The sequence below is a fragment of the Chroicocephalus ridibundus genome, chromosome 1 (assembly GCF_963924245.1).
Source record: "Chroicocephalus ridibundus chromosome 1, bChrRid1.1, whole genome shotgun sequence".
NCBI lineage: Eukaryota > Metazoa > Chordata > Aves > Charadriiformes > Laridae > Chroicocephalus > Chroicocephalus ridibundus.
The window spans coordinates 159,233,405-159,252,266 of record NC_086284.1 but is presented as its reverse complement, the minus strand read 5'-3'; the positions used below and the strand labels follow the sequence as shown (position 1 = coordinate 159,252,266).

General features: G+C 37.6%; 1 protein-coding gene across 4 annotated transcripts in view; it reads right to left on the bottom strand.

Moving 5' to 3' along the window:
• PARPBP (PARP1 binding protein) overlaps positions 1-18,862 on the bottom strand; it is a 49,972-nt gene that overhangs the window by 8,649 nt on the left and 22,461 nt on the right. For 3 of the 4 annotated variants that reach the window (XM_063323391.1, XM_063323399.1, XM_063323409.1), the window contains 3 exons: positions 14,644-14,827; positions 9,144-9,322; positions 4,486-4,576 (listed from right to left, as the gene is read on the bottom strand). In XM_063323391.1, coding sequence (XP_063179461.1) covers positions 4,486-4,576; positions 9,144-9,322; positions 14,644-14,827 — 454 coding nt within the window. Of the gene's footprint in view, positions 1-4,485; positions 4,577-9,143; positions 9,323-14,643; positions 14,828-18,862 lie in introns of those variants that run through there. The other variant, XM_063323382.1, reaches the window with a different exon arrangement.

Here is an 18,862-nt window from a genome sequence, read left to right as displayed (position 1 = left end):
AAAGATGAATGGCAGGCAACTATATGAATTGTAGTTAGAAAAGTCATTAGTTGTTTGGCAACAGCAATTTTAGTTGACTAGAAGGACAAGCAAGACTAAAGCGAACATAGCAATATCAGAAGAATAATTCCAGACTTCACAGAAACGTAGTGTAGTTTAGATGGCAATGTTTGGTTGATACACAGAAAAGAGAATTGCAAACATAACGTGAAACACTCAGATGTCCCATCTTGAGTAAGAAGACTCTGTGCTGATACACAATCGAGGAACATTTATACTCTGAACTGCATGATTTTTATTTTCCCTTTTTTAAATGGAAAAACATCTTGAGGTATTTGGCCTCAGTTCCATGCTGTACTTTGTCTCTCTGGTACAACAGGATACACTGGAAGAAAGCCATAAAGAAGACTGATTGTGATTATTAGAAGCAGTTCAGCAACCTCAAAGTTGCTCTAAGATATGAGTTGTATAGCCCCAAACAGCCATTCAGTTTACCATCTTAATCACGTTACCATTCACAACGCTAAAGTAGGGGAAGAGAGTCCACCATCACAGATGTAATCTACAAAAGATAACACTAAGTCTTACAGTCTTCTAAGATGCCAAAGAAAGTTTGGAAGTGTTAACCACAGTCTTTAGACCTATTGCTTGTTCTCTTTGAATATTGGCTTTCATAAGACAAAAGGTTATCTATGTTTCAATATAGTCATCCTAAATTATATTAGGCACCTGGTGAGCATAAAAATCAGTTCTAGAAGTTGACTGAAAGATCTCAAAAATTATTGGCTAAAAACATTCTATTTTTTTCATTCTATTTTGCTACAGGTACATTCTATTTTGTCAATCATGGTGAAGCAAGACTAGGACAGGAGTCCTACAGAAAATGTCAGATTCTTGTACTGTATTAACAAGGATCATAGGAGTCACAGAGCCCTTATTAGAGTCAGGCATTACAAAAGCAGCACAGGAGAGTGTCATGATGAACCTTTGCACGCAGTGCTCGCTCCTGAAGTAGAACTCATTCAATTATCCAAAGACCTCTGATAGAACTACTATTTGCACAGAAATTATGGTAGCTAATCTGGTATTTTTGATTAGCAAAAAAGTATTTCCAAAACTAGCTACAATAGTTTCAAAACATGAATCAGTCTCAACACTCATATTTATTTATAGTTTCTGTCAAAAACCTTGTAAGTTTCCAGTAAAGCTCTCAAACATAACAGGTGGTTACTTTTAGATACTAATTTTTGTACTTCAATACTGAAAACGTCTGTTCATGAATCCAATTATAAAATCTTCATTTAGATAAGAAAACTAATTCAATGTATTATGCAAACAGTATATCGCGTTTTTACTATCTGATGAGTAAAGCTGCAATTTAAATATGCTGTTAATTGTAAAATTAATGTAGTGAAGTTCCTTTATCAGCTTTAAGACTTCATAATTTGCCTATGAGTTTTAAGCTAAATTTCACCATAATTAGTGAGTGTATCCAAAACACCCATCATCCACCCAACCCCCGTTCCAAAAAAGCACTCAGAATGAAGCTCAAGTATATTTCATACACATGCTAGAAATACTGACGGTGCTTTTAATTTTACTTCCTTTTAATGACTTTCTACTTCTCAAACATGTAATATGTTAAAATTCCCCTCATGCCCAATGGCAGAAAGATATTTTCCATTGTGCTATTCCAGAACTAATTCTGATGGCGTAAAATACCTGTTATCTTCCCTATATACTAATTACATTTGTGTTTTTACCTGGTGTCAGGACTAAATTTATAAAACAATATTAAGTAAAAAAAAAAAAATTAAGTCAAAATTTAGCTCTTTGCTGAAATGCTGTGGAAGATACAAGCTCTGCCTCATTCCATAGTACCAACGTTCAAGTTTGACAATTTTGAGGAAAAAAAGACTATATAAAATGCAGTACACTGAAAGACTGTAATTTTCAGAAACATTGAAGTTGTTCTTTTGAATAGTGCTAGTCCCAATACCAACATACCCTTGTAATGTTCCATTTCATCTACAAAATAGGAAACATCAGCATTTTTATTGTTTACAAAGCAATGTTATGGAAATGTCCTCAGAATGTTACAAATAAAAAGCATCCCCCAAAAATGCAACGAAAAAGTCATTATTACACTTTTGGAATGCCTGTATTATCAGAACTGAAATCAGGTGTCTGTGTTCAGTTTTATCTCTGTTTTCACATAGCTTCACTTTTATTTCACAGAATCACAGAATCTTAGTGGTTGGAAGGGACCTTTGAGATCATCGAGTCCAACAACATTAAAAAAAAAAACAAACAACACACACAAAAAAAAAGCACCCACCAACTAAACTCCACACCCACAACTCCACACACAACACCCCACCACAAACCAATAATCTTGGGCACTAGAGCATGCCCTGAAGAGCCATGTCTACACGTTTCTTAAATACCTCCAGGGATGGTGACTCCACCACCTCCCTGGGCAGGCTGTTCCAGTGCCTGACCACTCTTTCAGTAAAGTAATTCTTCCTAATATCTAATCTAAATCTCCCTTGCCGCAGCTTCATACCATTTCCTCTGGTCCTGTCGTTATTCCCTTGGGAGAAGAGGCCAACCCCTGCCTCTCTACAGTTTCCTTTCAGGTAGTTGTAGAGGGCAATGAGGTCTCCCCTCAGCCTCCTCTTCTCCAAACTAAACATGCCCAGTTCCCTCAGCCTCTCCTCATAGGACTTGTTCTCCAGACCCCTCACCAGCTTGGTGGCTCTCCTCTGGATGTGCTCCAGTACTTCAGTGTCTTTCCTGTAGTGAGGGGCCCAAAACTGAACACAGTACTCAAGGTGAGGCCTCACCAGTGCCGAGTACAGAGGCACGATGACTTCCCTACTCCTGCTGGCCACGCTGTTCCTGATACAAGCCAGGATGCTATTGGCCTTCTTGGCCACCTGGGCACACTGCTGGCTCATGTTAAGCCGGCTGTCTACTAACACTCCCAGGTCCTTTTCTGCCGGGCAGCTTTCCAGCCACTCAGCCCCAAGCCTGTAGCGTTGCCCGGGGTTGTTGTGACCAAAATGCAGGACGCGGCACTTGGCCTTATTAAACCTCATCCCATTGGCCTTGGCCCATTGATCCAACCTGTCTAGATCCCTCTGTAAAGCCTTCCAACCCTCAAGCAGATCAACACTCCCACCTAGTTTGGTGTCATCCACAAACTTACTGAGGGTGCACTCAATCCGCTTGTCTAGATCATCAATAAAGATATTGAACAAGACTGGCCCCAAAACTGAGCCCTGAGGGACACCACTGATGACCGGCCACCAACCAGATTTTTGCTCCATTAATCACAACTCACTGGGCACGGTCATCCAGCCAGTTTTTTATCCAGCGGAGGGTACACTTGTCTATGCCATGATTCTCCAGTTTCTCCAGGAGAATGCCATGGGGGACGGTGTCGAAGGCCTTACCAAAGTCCAGGTAGACAACATCCACAGCCTTCCCCTCATCGAGAAAGCGGGTCACATGGTCATAGAAAGAGATCAAGTTGGTCAGGCAGGACCTCCCTTTCATAAACCCATGCTGGCTGGCCCTGATCCCTTGGCTGCCCTTCCCTTGCCTTGAGAGCTCACTCAGGATGATCCTCTCCATGATCTTTCCCGGTACCGAGGTCAGGCTGACAGGCCTGTAGTTTCCGGGATCCTCCTTCCGGCCCTTCTTGTAGATGGGCGTCACATTGGCCACCCTCCAGTCATCCGGCACCTCTCCTGTTGACCAGGATTGTTGATAGATAATGGAGAGAGGCTTGGTGAGCTCTCCCACCAGCTCCCTGAGAACCTTTGGGTGAATCCCATCCGGCCCCATAGACTTATGCGTATCCAGGTGCATAAGTAAATCATTAACTATTTCCTCCTGGATTACAGGGGAGTTGTTCTGTTCTCCATTCTTATCTTCCAGCCCAAGAAGCTGAACACCCTGGGGGTGGCTGGTCTGACTATTAAAGACAGAGGCAAAGAAGGCATTAAGTATCTCAGCCTTCTCCTCGTCCTTGGTTGCAAGGTTTCCCCCCGCATCCAGTAAGGGATGGATATTCTCTGTCACTCTGTTGATGTATTTACACAAACTTTTTTTGTTGTCCCTTATATTAATTGCCAGGTTGAGTTCCAGCTGGGCTTTTGCCTTCCTGAAAGTCCTGAAATACACACATGTTTAAATGAAGAGATATAGATTAGCTCACTATATTTCCATAAAGAGATCTTCATTAGGAAATACTTTTAAGTTTAAAGCCTTTCTGTTCTGGAGTTTTAGATGTTTTCATTTCCAATATTACAACACTATTTGAGTTGAAACGATTACCACAAGTTAATCACAATTACATTTCTTTAGCTATCATACATGACTAGGGATACATTTCAACCAAGTATTTGAGAATTTTAACTGTTATTTTTCATTTTAGCATTATTATTTCAGTGCATCTATAATCGCATAGCAATTCATTCATAGTACCTTCATTTTTTTTTCATCCATGGATTTCTGAATACGTTGTCTAAGAGGTTTTGGAGAAGATCCATTGGATTGTGCTGGAGATCTATATTAAAAGAGACAAGTACTTAGAACATGTAAAAGCAATTAGTTAAGAAAAACAGTTACCATACCAAGTTCCTCAGAAATAGGAAGGCAAGTATCTTCACTATCTGAGCCTTACTTTATTTTCTCCCTAAGTAACCACATGTACTGTGACAACTGAAGACAGCACAATGAAACCAATCCTACAGTTCCAATTTCTGGTATCATTTTGCAGTATGTTTACAATATTGTAGTTCTGCAGCCACAGTATTATTATTTGTAATGCTGCTCAGCAGTTACCAAGTCACCATTCTACTCACACTGCCTTGAATAGCATCTGGTTGACATCCAGAATAATTTTCCTTGTATTTACCGACGTTTTAATATAAGTACTAACACAAACAAAATGCTTCCACCATCCTATATTTCAGTATGTGAATAGTTACATACATTAATGAAAAATTTGGATCCATATACTGCAAAAAATTATTGATGCATATAAGAGGGGATGTTTTGGTCTTGAAATAGAAAGAACTAATCTGTGCATCTGTCAATAATTACTTCTCTGTTTATGCTCATGGCAGGCCAATGTGCATATGAGGACAGTTGTTTCAAAAATAACTCATTATTTATTTTATTTATTTAGCTCATTCTATTCAGTTATTCCATAAATAAAATTTATTTAGCTCATTCTTTACTTTATTTATTTCTACTTGACTGTGGTGAAAAATATCTGCAGGACCTTGTGAAGTTTTTCCTGTTTTAATTTGCCAAAATATGGAGCTTCTGCATGCTCCCATCTACACTGTTGTTCCGGTTCTTGAGTCCTCTTTATAACTTAAAATGAATGACAAAATTCTCAGCATCTCACTTTCCAACAGCTGATGATTCCTCAGTATAAGCAACTGACTAAATCATCACTGCTTCTCCAGTGCATGGATAGATTAGTTTCCTTTTCAGTGCCCACAGAAACGGGTTTTCAAGAGAGTCTTTGTTTTACACACCAGATCTTACCTTTTTAAAAGGTAAGAAAAGAACTGAGCAAGAAGATATGACTGACTTTAACATTAATAGGATGGAAAGATGATGGGAACAATACAAAAAACAGCAGCAAACAAAAAGTTGCCCCAAGCCCGGAATATCTGTTGAACCTGCAAAACCAGAAAAAGAGAACCCTGACTGCAAAAAGTTATGAAAATACTTAATCCATGGTCAGGCAAAATCTAATTCTAAAACATAATAATAGCATTAATTTTATCAAAATCACCTTTCTTTGATTTTAACATCATCACTATATTTTTATGTTTGCTTAAAAAATTTAAAAATACTATGGGAAAACAGCACTTCTGCCTTGCATGCAGCTTCAAGATACAAAACAAAAATAGCAAGAGTACTTTATTTGAACTTCTATAATGCAAATCTAAAAAGAATATTTTCTAGAAGATTGAAATAAGGTGCTTAGAGAAGGAAAACATTTGAATGATATACTAAAAACAGATTAGGTAAGAAAAACTTCAGCTTGGTTAGGAGGTTCTAAAACACTGAGGATGTATTGTCAGTGCTTACATCTTCAGTTCCCAAATATGCATGCATTTCAAAAATTACAATGAAAATAGTTTTAATTAAAGAAAGCCAACAAAAAGTTAAACAACACAATAGCTGCTTCTCAGCAGTAGCTTTTTGCAGGATTTCAGTGCAGAGAGATAAATCTACCCAACTGATCTAGAAGTTTATTAAAAGAAGAGTAAAACAAAGCAAGAAAAATTCCTGAAATGCTGAAGTTTTGAAAAAGAGGTGTTCTCATTTAACCTCAGTCTTCACCTGAAAACTAACAGCGTGCTCTCTAACTGACCAGAATCCAGACAAAACTATTCACAAACTTTAAACATATTTTGGGATAAAGAAATCTTTAGAAATAACAAAAGCATTGTGAAAAACCTCAAAACAATAACTACCATGTGATCAAAAGCCATAGAAAAATAATTACCATATGAGGTGACCAATCTGATACACAGAATCAGATTAGCAAAAAGAATCTGAAAATCGCAGTGACGTTTATTGCCAGAGGTACTTTCATTTATGCTGTAAACTGTTCCAGATATACTATTAACAATCAATTGGCAAAAAGACTGCAAGCACTCTAGATCAAAAATTTGAGACACAAGCATTAACAAAAAAGTGCTGTATTGTAGAGATGCCTGTACATTGATGCAAATCAGAGTGACACCTTAGCTACCATCCTGTGTAGTATTAAGGTGTTCAGCATTCATAAAGCAAATGGAGCCTTACAGGAAAGCTGCTAGAGAAATGCAGGACACAAATATTTGATAAAACTTGAGGAGAACAGGTATTGTTTGCAAGTTTCATTTCCGTTTTTACAAAGTATTCCCTAAAACAATAATTTAGGGTCATAAATTCAATACTTTGAATAAATTACTTCTAAATCAATTTTTTAAATGAAAACATACAGATAATATTAAAAAAATTATATACTGGAAAATAAAACAAATTGACTACTAAGGTAAACACAAGAATTACCTAGATTACAATATAAATTCCCAGATAGCAGTACCTGCTTACACCTACACCAAGATGATTTTAAGTAAAACAAACACTCTTATTCAGAAATAAGTGGCTTAAAACCGATTTTAAAATGAAGAGTTACTTTAAAAAACAAAAAAAACCAAACAAAACAAATAAAAAACAAACAAAAACCAATCTAGATCTCTAGTTCTGAATAATAGCAATGTTTAATTCAGAAAGAGAACCCATAGAATCACAGAATTGTTTTGGTTGGAAGAGACCTTTAATATCATCAAGTCCAACCATTAACCTAGCACTGACAAGTTACCACTAAACCATGTCCCTCAGCATTACATCTATATATCTTTTAAACGCCTCCAGAGACGGTGACTCAACCACTTCCCTGGACAGCCTGTTACAATGCCTGACAACCTTTTCAGTGAAGAAATTCAGGTGGGCCTTGATTCCATTCACATAGAGCATTAACCTGAACCTGATTAAGCTCCTTTTCATTCTGATAAAAATACAACCACAGTGAGGTTTATTAAATTAATGAAACAGTTTAAAAAATAATATGGATCAATTTTCCTTAATCTGAAGTAATGGAAAAACAAGCGACTGAAATCAGGGTTATTTTAAGCTTGTTACATAATGAAATAGAAATGTATAGCTACTGCTATCCACAGATATTTGAGATGTGAAAGAATATTCCACAATATGTTGTTACAAGCTGCCTTTTATATTAAAAATTATTACAGGTTTATTAAGAATTCTTATTAGTGAAACCAATTATTTTTTTTAAAGTTTAATTAGAATGTGTTTATTCCTTTGGTTTCATAAAAGAGATCAAATGATAGATCTAATGGAACCCTTAAATTCTTTGACTTTTAGGATCCTCCATCTTCCAACGTAGGGCCTATCATTCCCTTTTCTTTCTTCCCTCTTTCCTTGCTGTTGTCCTCACAGCCTTGCTCCTGCACACTCCGATAGTGTTGTTACGGTGGGCTCTCATGGGAAACGACTGCCACCAGCATAAGAAACACCCCCTTCTTCCCCACTTTTCCTACCCTTTTCATTGTAGCTCTTATTTTATGTTAGGGAACCCAAAAAAGTGCATGCCCAGAGCAATAATAAGCAAATGGCCATGCAGCCCCTGCCCTGATGAACAGATGCTCCAATCACCACTGAAGGCATCAAAAGCAGGAACAACCAATAAGGGGGGCGAGCAGGTCCTTACAAAGACAATATAGTTACTCTGGGAAAAGCACTATTGGGGAACCAACGACTGTACTACAGAGGATGTTTGTCTGGGAACCCTGGCTGCTTTACATCCTAGCTGGCCACTAAAGAGTTTTATCTATCCACTTCTCTCCTCTCCCTCTCCTATTTTGATTTTATTCCTCCCAAAAAGCAGCTTTCACCATTAGAGTCAACTTATGCCATCAACTACAGACACCACTAATAAGTCATCATGCATGTGAATTTGTTTCAACATCCTTTGTGCAATACTATTCTGATTGGTGGATCATGATCGGAAAAACTGTTTAACTATTTAAAACTGTCTCCACAAAATAATTACTATGTAGGAAGAAAACAGGATATAATCCAAAAATCTCTTGTGTCATAGCTAGACAAAGGAGGCATCCTCAAATTGAACAGTAATCTAATTAGCTACTGAACAGACAGTATTTGAAGTTAGGAGTTCGAACTCAACTTAAAAGGTATTTGGAAGGTTTGTTGCAAAGGATATTCCTTCATGGGTTTCGTGCAGCCCAGAAATGTACTAGCTCAAAAAGCCCATATTACTGAAGTATCTTGAAGATACATAAAATATGAATGAGGAGGTATAATACTCTTGAGAACTTGAGACTGTTCTAAGATGGCTTTCCCTTTACACCTAATCTTGCAACAGACCACATTTTTGTCATTTGCTTTGTGTAAGTAATATCAATGCTTTGTTAGCCACTCAGTATAAGATCTTTATTAAAAATAAACCAAAACAAACAAACAACAAACACACCAACAATCAAATCCAAAACAAACACGAAAAACCTGCTAGTACTCACCTGAAGAGCGTCAAAACAGAGGTGATTCCAAACAGATTTAAGCTTTCATCATCGTATAATAGCTCTGCTTTGTTCTGGGTAGGAGGACTGACAGCATCTTCATCCAGAAGAGCTAGTAAGACCTTTACAGTATCTCTGCCACAATAGACAGTGCCATGATTTATGGAATGTAATTTTGGCTGAAAGTAAATAAAAGTAAAAGGAACATACAACAGGAAAGGTCAGCAAGCCAGACCACTAGCTCACCTCCAAAAGCAACCCCTATCAGCACAAGGTGATTCTCACACCTTGTGAGAATCCCCTCCTTCATTTTCGCAGAAAGCATTTATGGGGAACTTGCCCATGGGAAAGTTTCTTCCTCATCCCAAGCAATTAGTAGTTTAGATCACTGCCAGCTGGAGGTTTACACCGATGAGCAAGTTGCAGATAAATATACAAATCTGATGAAACCATGCAGCAGAAATTAACGTATTATTTTCTCACAACCAATTTTAGTGCTATGGGGTATACAAATGCATTCTGGAGAAGTCAACTCCTCTGACTAACTGAATCTGCTAAAGCAGTCGGTTAAAAGTGAGATTTCCATCAAGATTTGACAAGAGGGGTACTTGGCACCATCTCCTGTGGTTTGGAACAGGATGAATTCCTTACGATTTTCCACAAGAATGAAGAGTTCCTTAAAGAAAATAATAATCCACATCTGGAAGTGCTCAATGCCACAGTCAGCAGTACAGATGTGGAACTCCATAGCCACTACAGGACTGCAAGAATTACAAGTGTGCTACAGTTTTCTTTAAAAGTACTAGGAGTTCCACAGAGAAATTTAGTGCATAATACACAGTAGTAGATTTTTAAAACTATAGGCCAATACACAGAAACACTGAATAGCCTAACTTTGTTCAGAAGGACAGGGCAAGCAATGAACTGCATTTATCTAATCAGTTAACTGCTTTTAAACACAGTCTTGAAAAGATCAAATTCTCTTTCTCTCTCTATTTGATTATATCAATTAGTGTATGTAGCTTTCAAGAAACCATAGCAACACATGTCAGTCAGTTACTATAAGTTATAATCAATAGCTAGAAATAGCAATTACAGAAATGGTTGTTACTTGGCTTTACAGAATTGGCCTATTTCAGTACCATTTAATTTCCTCAAAATTTATTCTGAACCTCTTCCGTCATTACATCACCACATCATAGATTTTTATAAAATGTCATGTGTGTCATGGTAAATTTGTCTAAATGAGAAAAGTACAAATTTGGCATCATCTTGACTGATTATACACAAAGGAAAAAATAATAATCTTTACACTATAACATAACCTTCTAACTGCCAAAAGATGACCTTCAGAAATCTCATGTACTACAACAACAGTGACTTGATGCACTAAACATGAACTAAAATCCTATTGTCCAAGGCACAATAAGAACTTTAGGCAAAACAACAATCCCTGCCACAAAATATCTTGTTTATTAGTAAGCTGGAAATCATTATTCAAATTATTTTTTCAAGAAAATAGTTGACAGGTCTTTCAAGGGTAGTGACCGTTAGCTACTCCAGACTATTCTGGTTAGTTCCAGAAACAGAAGCCAGATTCCATTTACAGTAGTAATTTTCTCAGGAAGAAATTAATCATAATTCCTATTAGTCACCCGTGCAGGTTTCAACACAAAGTAGTGCTTCCTGCTGCATAAATTAATAAATCTTCCTGGAGCTCTAGATTCTTATAGAACAGGTATTTGCAGGAAAACCAAGCAATGATGGAAGAAAACCGTCACTGCAAGGAGAAAAGCAAATATTTTTCTAATAAACTCTTCTCAGGTACACTTTACGAGGAAGCAGCCTTCCCAGGAACTAGTGGAGGCATCATTTTCAGCTCTGTATTTAAGAACGTATTTTAAATTCGCACTCAAATAAATTATTCAATCTCTTATGCATGAAAAAATGTAACATCCTATCAAAGCCAGAACTTATTCCGGATATAGAACATTTTAAATGAAAAAGTATAGCATCAGGATTTGGGGGTTTCTTTAAAAACTAAAAAACAACACACAATAAAAAAACCCAAGCTATATGTGAAACTCAGCACAGAGCACTAATCTTTGCTGTCCTGAGATCTCAATGGAACAATAGAGATGCTCCAATATTTTAATATTTTTTATACAGCTCAAATTCATTTGGAAAACTTATGAGGTTTTTTTTGTTTTGTTTTTCAATTAGCAATGGTGACCTACCCCTCTCTATGCTTAGTAAAATGTTCTACCACACCAAGCTCCACTAAAATATCCATCTCTTAATATTTGTCTAAGCTCCCTTTTCCACCCCTCGACTCTGTGAATCAAATATTTAAGAATTATCATTTAACATATACATTCATCATACAATGTTTACAAACTTCATTTACATCAACAAAAAGAATTCCTCACACCAAAATCAAAATAGTATCATCACAACACCAACAAAGGCAGACAATTTACACAAACTCTACCCCTCATCTCTTCACCACAATTACTAAAATAAAAATTCGCTATACTTATTCCACTCTTTTGCAACGTTCAGACCACATTTTGCCCATTACGTCTTCCAATTACTGTCCTTATCTCTAATTCCTCATGCCCCAGATTGGGCACCACAAAGAACTGTGGTGGGTTGACCTTGGCTAGCCATCAGGTGCCCACTAAAGCTCCCCTATCACTCCCCCTCCTCAACAGGACAGGGAAAGGAAATATGATAAAAAGCTCATGGGGTCAAGATGAGGACAGGGAGTTCACTTACCAATTACCATCATGGGCAAAACCAACTTGACTTTGGGAAATTAATGTAATTCATCAGAATTCATCATCAATCAGAATAGGGCCCCTCCCTTCTTCCCAGACTCAACTTCACTCCCAACTCTTCTACTTCCTTCAACCAGGTGGCACAGGAGGATGGGGAATGAGGGTTGCGGTCAGTTCCTAATGGTTCATCTCTGCTGCTCCTTCTTCCTTATGCTCTTTGTCTGCTCCTGTGTGGGGTGCCTCCCATGGGATACAATCCTTCATGAACTTCTCCAGTGTGGGTCCTTCCCATACACTGTAGTTCTTCAGGAATTTTTCCAGCATGGGTCCTTTCCACAGGGTACAGTCCTTCAGGAACAGACTGCTCCAGCATGCTCCCCCATGAGGTCCAAAGTCCTGCCAGCAAACCTGCTCCAGCGTGGGCTCCTCCCTCCACAGGTCCTGCCAGGAACCTGTTCAAGTGTGGAATCTCCACAGGGTCATAGCTTCCTTAAGGGCACGTCCATCTTCTCCAGCATGGGGTTCTCCACAGGCTGCAGGGCAGATATCTGGTCCACTGCGGATCTCCATGGGCTGCAGAGGGACAACCTGCATCACCATGGTCTTCATGGGAATCTCTGTGCCACTGCCTGGAGCATCTCCTCCCCTTCCTTCTTCACTGTGCTTGGTGTCTGCATAGTTGTTTCTCTCATGTATTCTCACTTCTCCCTCCCAACTGCTGTTGCACGGCATTTTTTACCCTTTCTTAAATGTTATCACAGAGGTGCTATCATTGTCACTGATTGGCTCAGCTTTTGGCCAGCAGCAGGTCCGTCTTGCAGCCAGCTGGAACCAGCTCTGTCCGACATGGGGGCACCTTCTGGTGCCTTTTCACAGAAGCCACCCTTGCAATCCTCCCCGCTACCAAAACCTTGCCACATAAACCCAATAACAGCACTAGATTTGTCAAGCCAAGCAGCACATCAGTCACATCCAGACCACAGTCATCTCTGATGGCTCTCAGTTACATCCATACTGTGGTGAGCGTGGATGTACTGTAGTGAGTATGATGAAAAGGATTAGTTTAAAGCCCATCATCCTCTGCTATGTACTCAAGTTTCCTTACTGAGAAGGACTATAGTAGAATGTGCCCATCCACGAGTAGGTGGGATGTTCCAGCAATCGATTAACTTAAACTCAAAAACTGGCAAAAACTTAAACACAGAACCACAGACTCAAATATAATATAATTCATTTCATAAGCTGCCCTAAAGTGCCCATTTTGAGAAAAAAACGTTAACTTCATACTGGTTAAATACTTAATCCTGTTAAAAGCACATTTCCTAACAACATCAGGATACAATCATCTTTGCTATCTTACACCTCAGTAAGGATACTGGTAAACATTTCTCCAGGTCATTAGACTATGAACTTGACCTATGGAGAACAATAAGCAGCACAAACCATTTTGGAAAAGCAAATTTTTGTGAATTTCTCTGAAGAATGAAGTTTTATTAAAATAGTTTTACCTGGCTTATAATGATTTAAATAACTTTTTAGAATTTTATCAATAATACAAGTAGCTAAATAAAGACAGAACTGATAACAGTGATCAATCAGATGGGAAAGAAAGAGAAATAGGATATGAAAGGCAAACAGAGAAATATAGTGATGAAAGATTCACGGGAAATAGGAAAATGAGGATAAAATACATACTCCAACTGCTCAGTGGAAACACACATTTAAACCAGTTTAACTAGCCACTAGAGTCTGTCTGGTTTTAAAGAAAAAAACATATTGGAAATCTGATTAAAAGTTGTTTAAAATCTTGTTACCATGGAGTAACTCCAGTGATTTCACAAAACACAGCATTCTAACAATGTACATACATACAAGGTATCTATAAGTTTTCAAAAATTTATCAGACAAAAATACATGACATTACACATTTTATATATCAATAACGTAAAATAAAATAATTAAAGCTGGTTGATGTTTTTATCACAAAAAAGATCATAATATAAACCTGAGTAGATTCAAAGTACAAAAACCACAAATAGAAAGCCTATATTCTGCTCTCCACACCTGACTTAAGAACTTTAAGCATCCTGATTTCTTCCACTAAACTGAAATCAGTAATAGTTTCATTTGCATCTTGAAACACTGAAAGAAAAACTTACACGTTGATTGTTTGGGGTGTTATTTTTATTCCCTTCCCACTCCAAATTTCACCTTATTTTGGATTTCTTTCATATATAACCTTATTTTGAATGCCTTACCCTTAGAAATACTTGATGCTGAGATAATTAAAACCTGTGTATTTTAATCAAAATTACTGATACATGATCTTAAATCTTAATTCCACTTTCATGAGGCTTTTTTTTTGGAAATTTGTTATAGCTCTACTGACTTGAAATCAGTGGTAAACCTGATAGTTGTGAGTATCTACATCTATAACTGTACAAACAAATTAAGTTTTAAAGAGTACTTTATTTACAATTTTGAGGTAAGAAGTTTAGTTTAAGTAAATCCGCTTTTTGAAATCTACACTGTAATGCTCAAGTCTTTCAATAAGGTTAAAACCACAGTGTAGAGGAAATGACACTGCTCTCTGTACTGTTAGGAAAAGATAATACTCTGCATAAAGACTCTTAAAAAATAAAAAAAGAAACAGAACAGGTGAAAGACATTTGCTTTCTTGCAAAGCTAAATAGTAAAAAGAACAAAAGAAGTCCCATTACCCGTGCTGGACTGACTCCAGTAGTGCTGGCAGTCGAGACTTCATGTTGTGAATCGATAATATTTTTAATCTTCAAATCCAAATCTTGTACAACTTCCTCTACTGCCTGACAGAAAGGATCCCCATTGCTTCGGCCTTTTATCAAATGCATCTTCATTGTTGACAGAATTCGCCCCCCTGCGACTCTGAAAATAGGCACAGGGTCATCTCCACATTAATCTTGGCAGCACTTTAGTATACCTATTAGTGTTGAACATAGCCAGTCCTCACAGTTAATCAAAACTCTTCAGAGTACAGCTTTGATCTTTTAAATCAAACAGCGGTGTAGAAGTATTGTCCAACTTAATAGTGTGCTGAAAAAGAAAAAAATTATAAGGAAAGGTAATGAATTCAGCATTTAGTAATACTCTGAGCTGCAACACAAAACTAACTTCTCCATAAAAGCCCAAAGAAAAGTACTTTCTTTAAACCTGCAGTTACGTTTTTGCTCATAAGCTGTTAAGTGTAAACAAAACACTTCACTGGAACACGCTTTCCAATTTAACAGACTATTAGATTTTTGAGTCTTTTGTGCTTCATGAAAGTGATTCAAAATAGCAATTTGCTTTCAATTTTATTGAAATAGATAGTAATTAGACCAAATGAACATCACCGTTTGGCATACAGGCACACACTATTAATCTCTTTTGCATTAATGAGAAAAAATACCTACAGAAAAGAACTTAGTAGTTTAATTATGAAATGTCCATGCCATTCGACATCAAAAATATAAATAATTGAATCTCATTGATATAGGGGCTTTATTTCAACCCTTCTTATCGAAGGATGAGAAGGCATTTGTGAGTGCACCTAAACTATGTTTAGACTTCAATTCCATTTTGTCATCCTCTGCCTTGAGCCATCCACATTGCATGTATGATAAGACTACTTTTGGGATCACCTTTGGATTAGAACTACCAAGTCTCTCCCCAGTGATACTTGAGTGGATCAGCTGTTACAGTTGTATATACAATGCTCCAATAGGCAGTACTGAGAAAGTTACACCATGTCTTGCTCCCTCAGACTTGCAAGATCCGCATATTCAATAAAAATGGACATACGACAGGCTGCCAGGTAGAGTGCATTATCCTGAGTATGTAAAAAAAAAATAAAAATTAAAAATTAAATTCTTGTTAAATGACAAGAAAACCCAAAGATCTTATGTCCAAAAAACTGGCTACGGGGACTGAGGCTCCTGTGACAGTGCACCTTGATTTACCCAGACCTGATGAATGAGAAGAAGCAGTTAGAGTTTCAAGTATTCCACTGGCCATTTACAAGTGCATCTTTCCACTCAAAGGTCAAAAGTGCTTACCTGAACAAAGCTGTTCAAAATTAATGAAATAAAATAAAATAAAATAACTTAAAGCTTATAATGAGAGTGAGCATAGTCTCATCACAAGAATGGAAAATCCAAGCATTAGGAGTGAATTGCTCATTTCACAAGTGTAATGTGTAGTGAATAGGTGCAAAAGCCATATGGAGGTACAAAGGTAGGAATCGCTTGTCATGAGGCACTACTATGAACTATGACTACGAACCACGTTAAGTAAATTAGCTAGGGGATCACATATCTTATCTCACAGATCATCAAAAACTATACAGAGACAGCAACTGTCTTGACTACTTTAGTAAAGATTTAGTAAAAGACAGAATAAATCCCTTGAGTTAAAAGCTCAATAATTTTGTCTAGTACCCACATAAAACATTAAGTGAAATACTGTATGTTTTAACATTGCTAGAGTTTGGCCAAATAAAAAAAAGAGTATTACAAGAACAACCCAGCTCTCCTACATATAATGCAACTCTTCACAAAAGCTTTTTGAAGTTGCATGCTGTTTGGAAATTTTATCATCAATTCTCCGCTCTTCTCAGAACATGAACCCATCATCCAGACCAACAAAGTCGATTATGAGCAAGATTCCCCTCACCTCACCAAGCAATCTTTTATCTTGTATTTAACATTGCGCATATATAAGGACTTCATTATTTCCCTGTGACATTTGGTCCTCAATTTCATTCTCTTTCTGCTTATTTTCCTCAAACTGTTCAGAATGTGGTAGTCTATATTTTAGTTTTAGCTCTAATTTGTAGGGGTTTTTTTAATTGATCCCCTCTCCTTTTACTTTTTCATGTACAGGGTTACTTTTTCCTTTGAATACCAGCTGATAACACATATAAGAATAAAGGAAGAAACAGGATCTTAACAAGAGGCATAAAGAACCCATTCCTTAAAAATCCCAAAACTAATTCCCAGGAAAAATAGGTACACCTCTGCGTTCAGAAAATACCCTGAACTGAAATTAGAGATTGAGACAGCACTCAGGACAAGCATCATAAACATTTCCTCTGTTCTTACAAGGCACATAATTATTGCCAGCGTTGAAGACAAGATCCTGTGCCTGTGGACCCTTCTTTTGAAGTTGTACAACCACATTTCGGATCTTTAAAGTAGCATAGATTCTCTGCAGTGACAGTAGTGACTCAAAAAAATAAAGGAAAACAAGCAAAAAACACCCCAGCCTTCCAGTCACCATGTTTTTGATGAAAAATTTCCAGTGAAGCTAGTTATGCTTATAACACTAAGCTCAGATATGATATTGATTTCCTGTCAGGTTTGCTGTTTGTTTTGGGGTTTTTTTTAAAGTCTTATAAAGCCTAAGTATAGTGGCAGGCAAAAGCAGTAAAAGCAACAAAAGCAATTCTGTTCATTCTGAACTCTCACTCTAAGAATTTTTCTTTTTCAGTCAATATGTTTCATGTTCTATTACAATAATCCATCTTCTCTTTCCAACTAACCGACAGTTTCCTTTTCCAGACTTTAAGAAACACTAGCCACTTTCCTGCAACATCTAATAACTGGGTAGGATGGCCAACCCAAAAAAGGGTAGCCTGTTAAATCTTGCCTTTAACAGCAGAATTTCTGTCTTTGTTTTTTTCCTTTTTTTTTTTTTTAAGTGTTAGTTTTAGAGTTCAAATCAAAGCAGAAATGCAGCATGTTGAGTGTAACCTACTATCAGTCATCTAGCTGAAACACCAATAGTTTTGATTTAACTATACCATGGACTGTATAAAATGACTCCCTTTTTATTCACACACCCTGAACTCTTGAGCTGCTATTGACACCTACGGTAGAATTTTCAGATACACCTATGATGTTGTGAAGCTGGTGAAGGGCCTGGAGAATAAATCTTATGAGGAGCGATTGAAGGAGCTGGCACTGTTTAGTTTGAGGAAGAGGAGGCTGAGGGGAGACCTCATCACTCTCTACAACTACTTCAAAGGACATTGTAGAGAGGCTGGTGCTGGTCTCTTCTCACAGGTAATTAACGATAGAACAAGAGGGAATGGGTTCAAGCTGCAGCAGGGCAGGTTTATGCTGGACATTAGGAAAAAATTCTTCACAGAAAGAGTGGTTAGACACTGGAATAGGCTGCCCAGGGAGGTGGTGGAGTCACCATCCCTGAATGTGTTTAAGACTCGTTTAGATGCGGTGTTAAGGGATACGGTGTAAGGGAAAACTTTGTAGAGTGGAGATGATGGTTGGGCTCGATGATCCCAAGGGTCTTTTCCTGTCAACGCGGAAGGCTCGGACAATAACACAACGACCAATATGATCAGGTTAATGCCAGTTTATTGCACAGATAGTTCAGTTATTATAGACGTTCTGATTCGCATCACGCACCGACAATTTGCTGATTGGTTGCATGAGCTGTGCATGCGGTAAGCAACATATTATAATTGGCTTAAAGCATCTGCTCACGCGGACAATCACCCCTCCTATATCCTGGGTGAAGTTCTGCATTTCGCACGCTGAGTTCAGCACACTTTCTCATATCTTATTTGTCTCAGCATTTCTAACATTGCTACAATGTTTTCACATAACCTTCAAACTAACAAAGCCTACATAGTTTTTAGCAATTCTTCGGTGCTTGGAGTGTTCACAGGATGACCCCTTTGTACTAAAAATCCTCCAACATTTTCCAACCTAAATGATTCTATGATTCTAAATCACAGGTCTGAAGAAAAAAAAAAAAAAAAAACCACCCAAAACACCACAAAACCATACCCCAAAGCAATGGCAATGGCTTTATTACTCCAGGTGACATAGCCAAGAATGAGATGATGACTAATTTTTCAACTTCCTCCGTGCTTACTGCTTCTTCCATATTCCTGCCTAC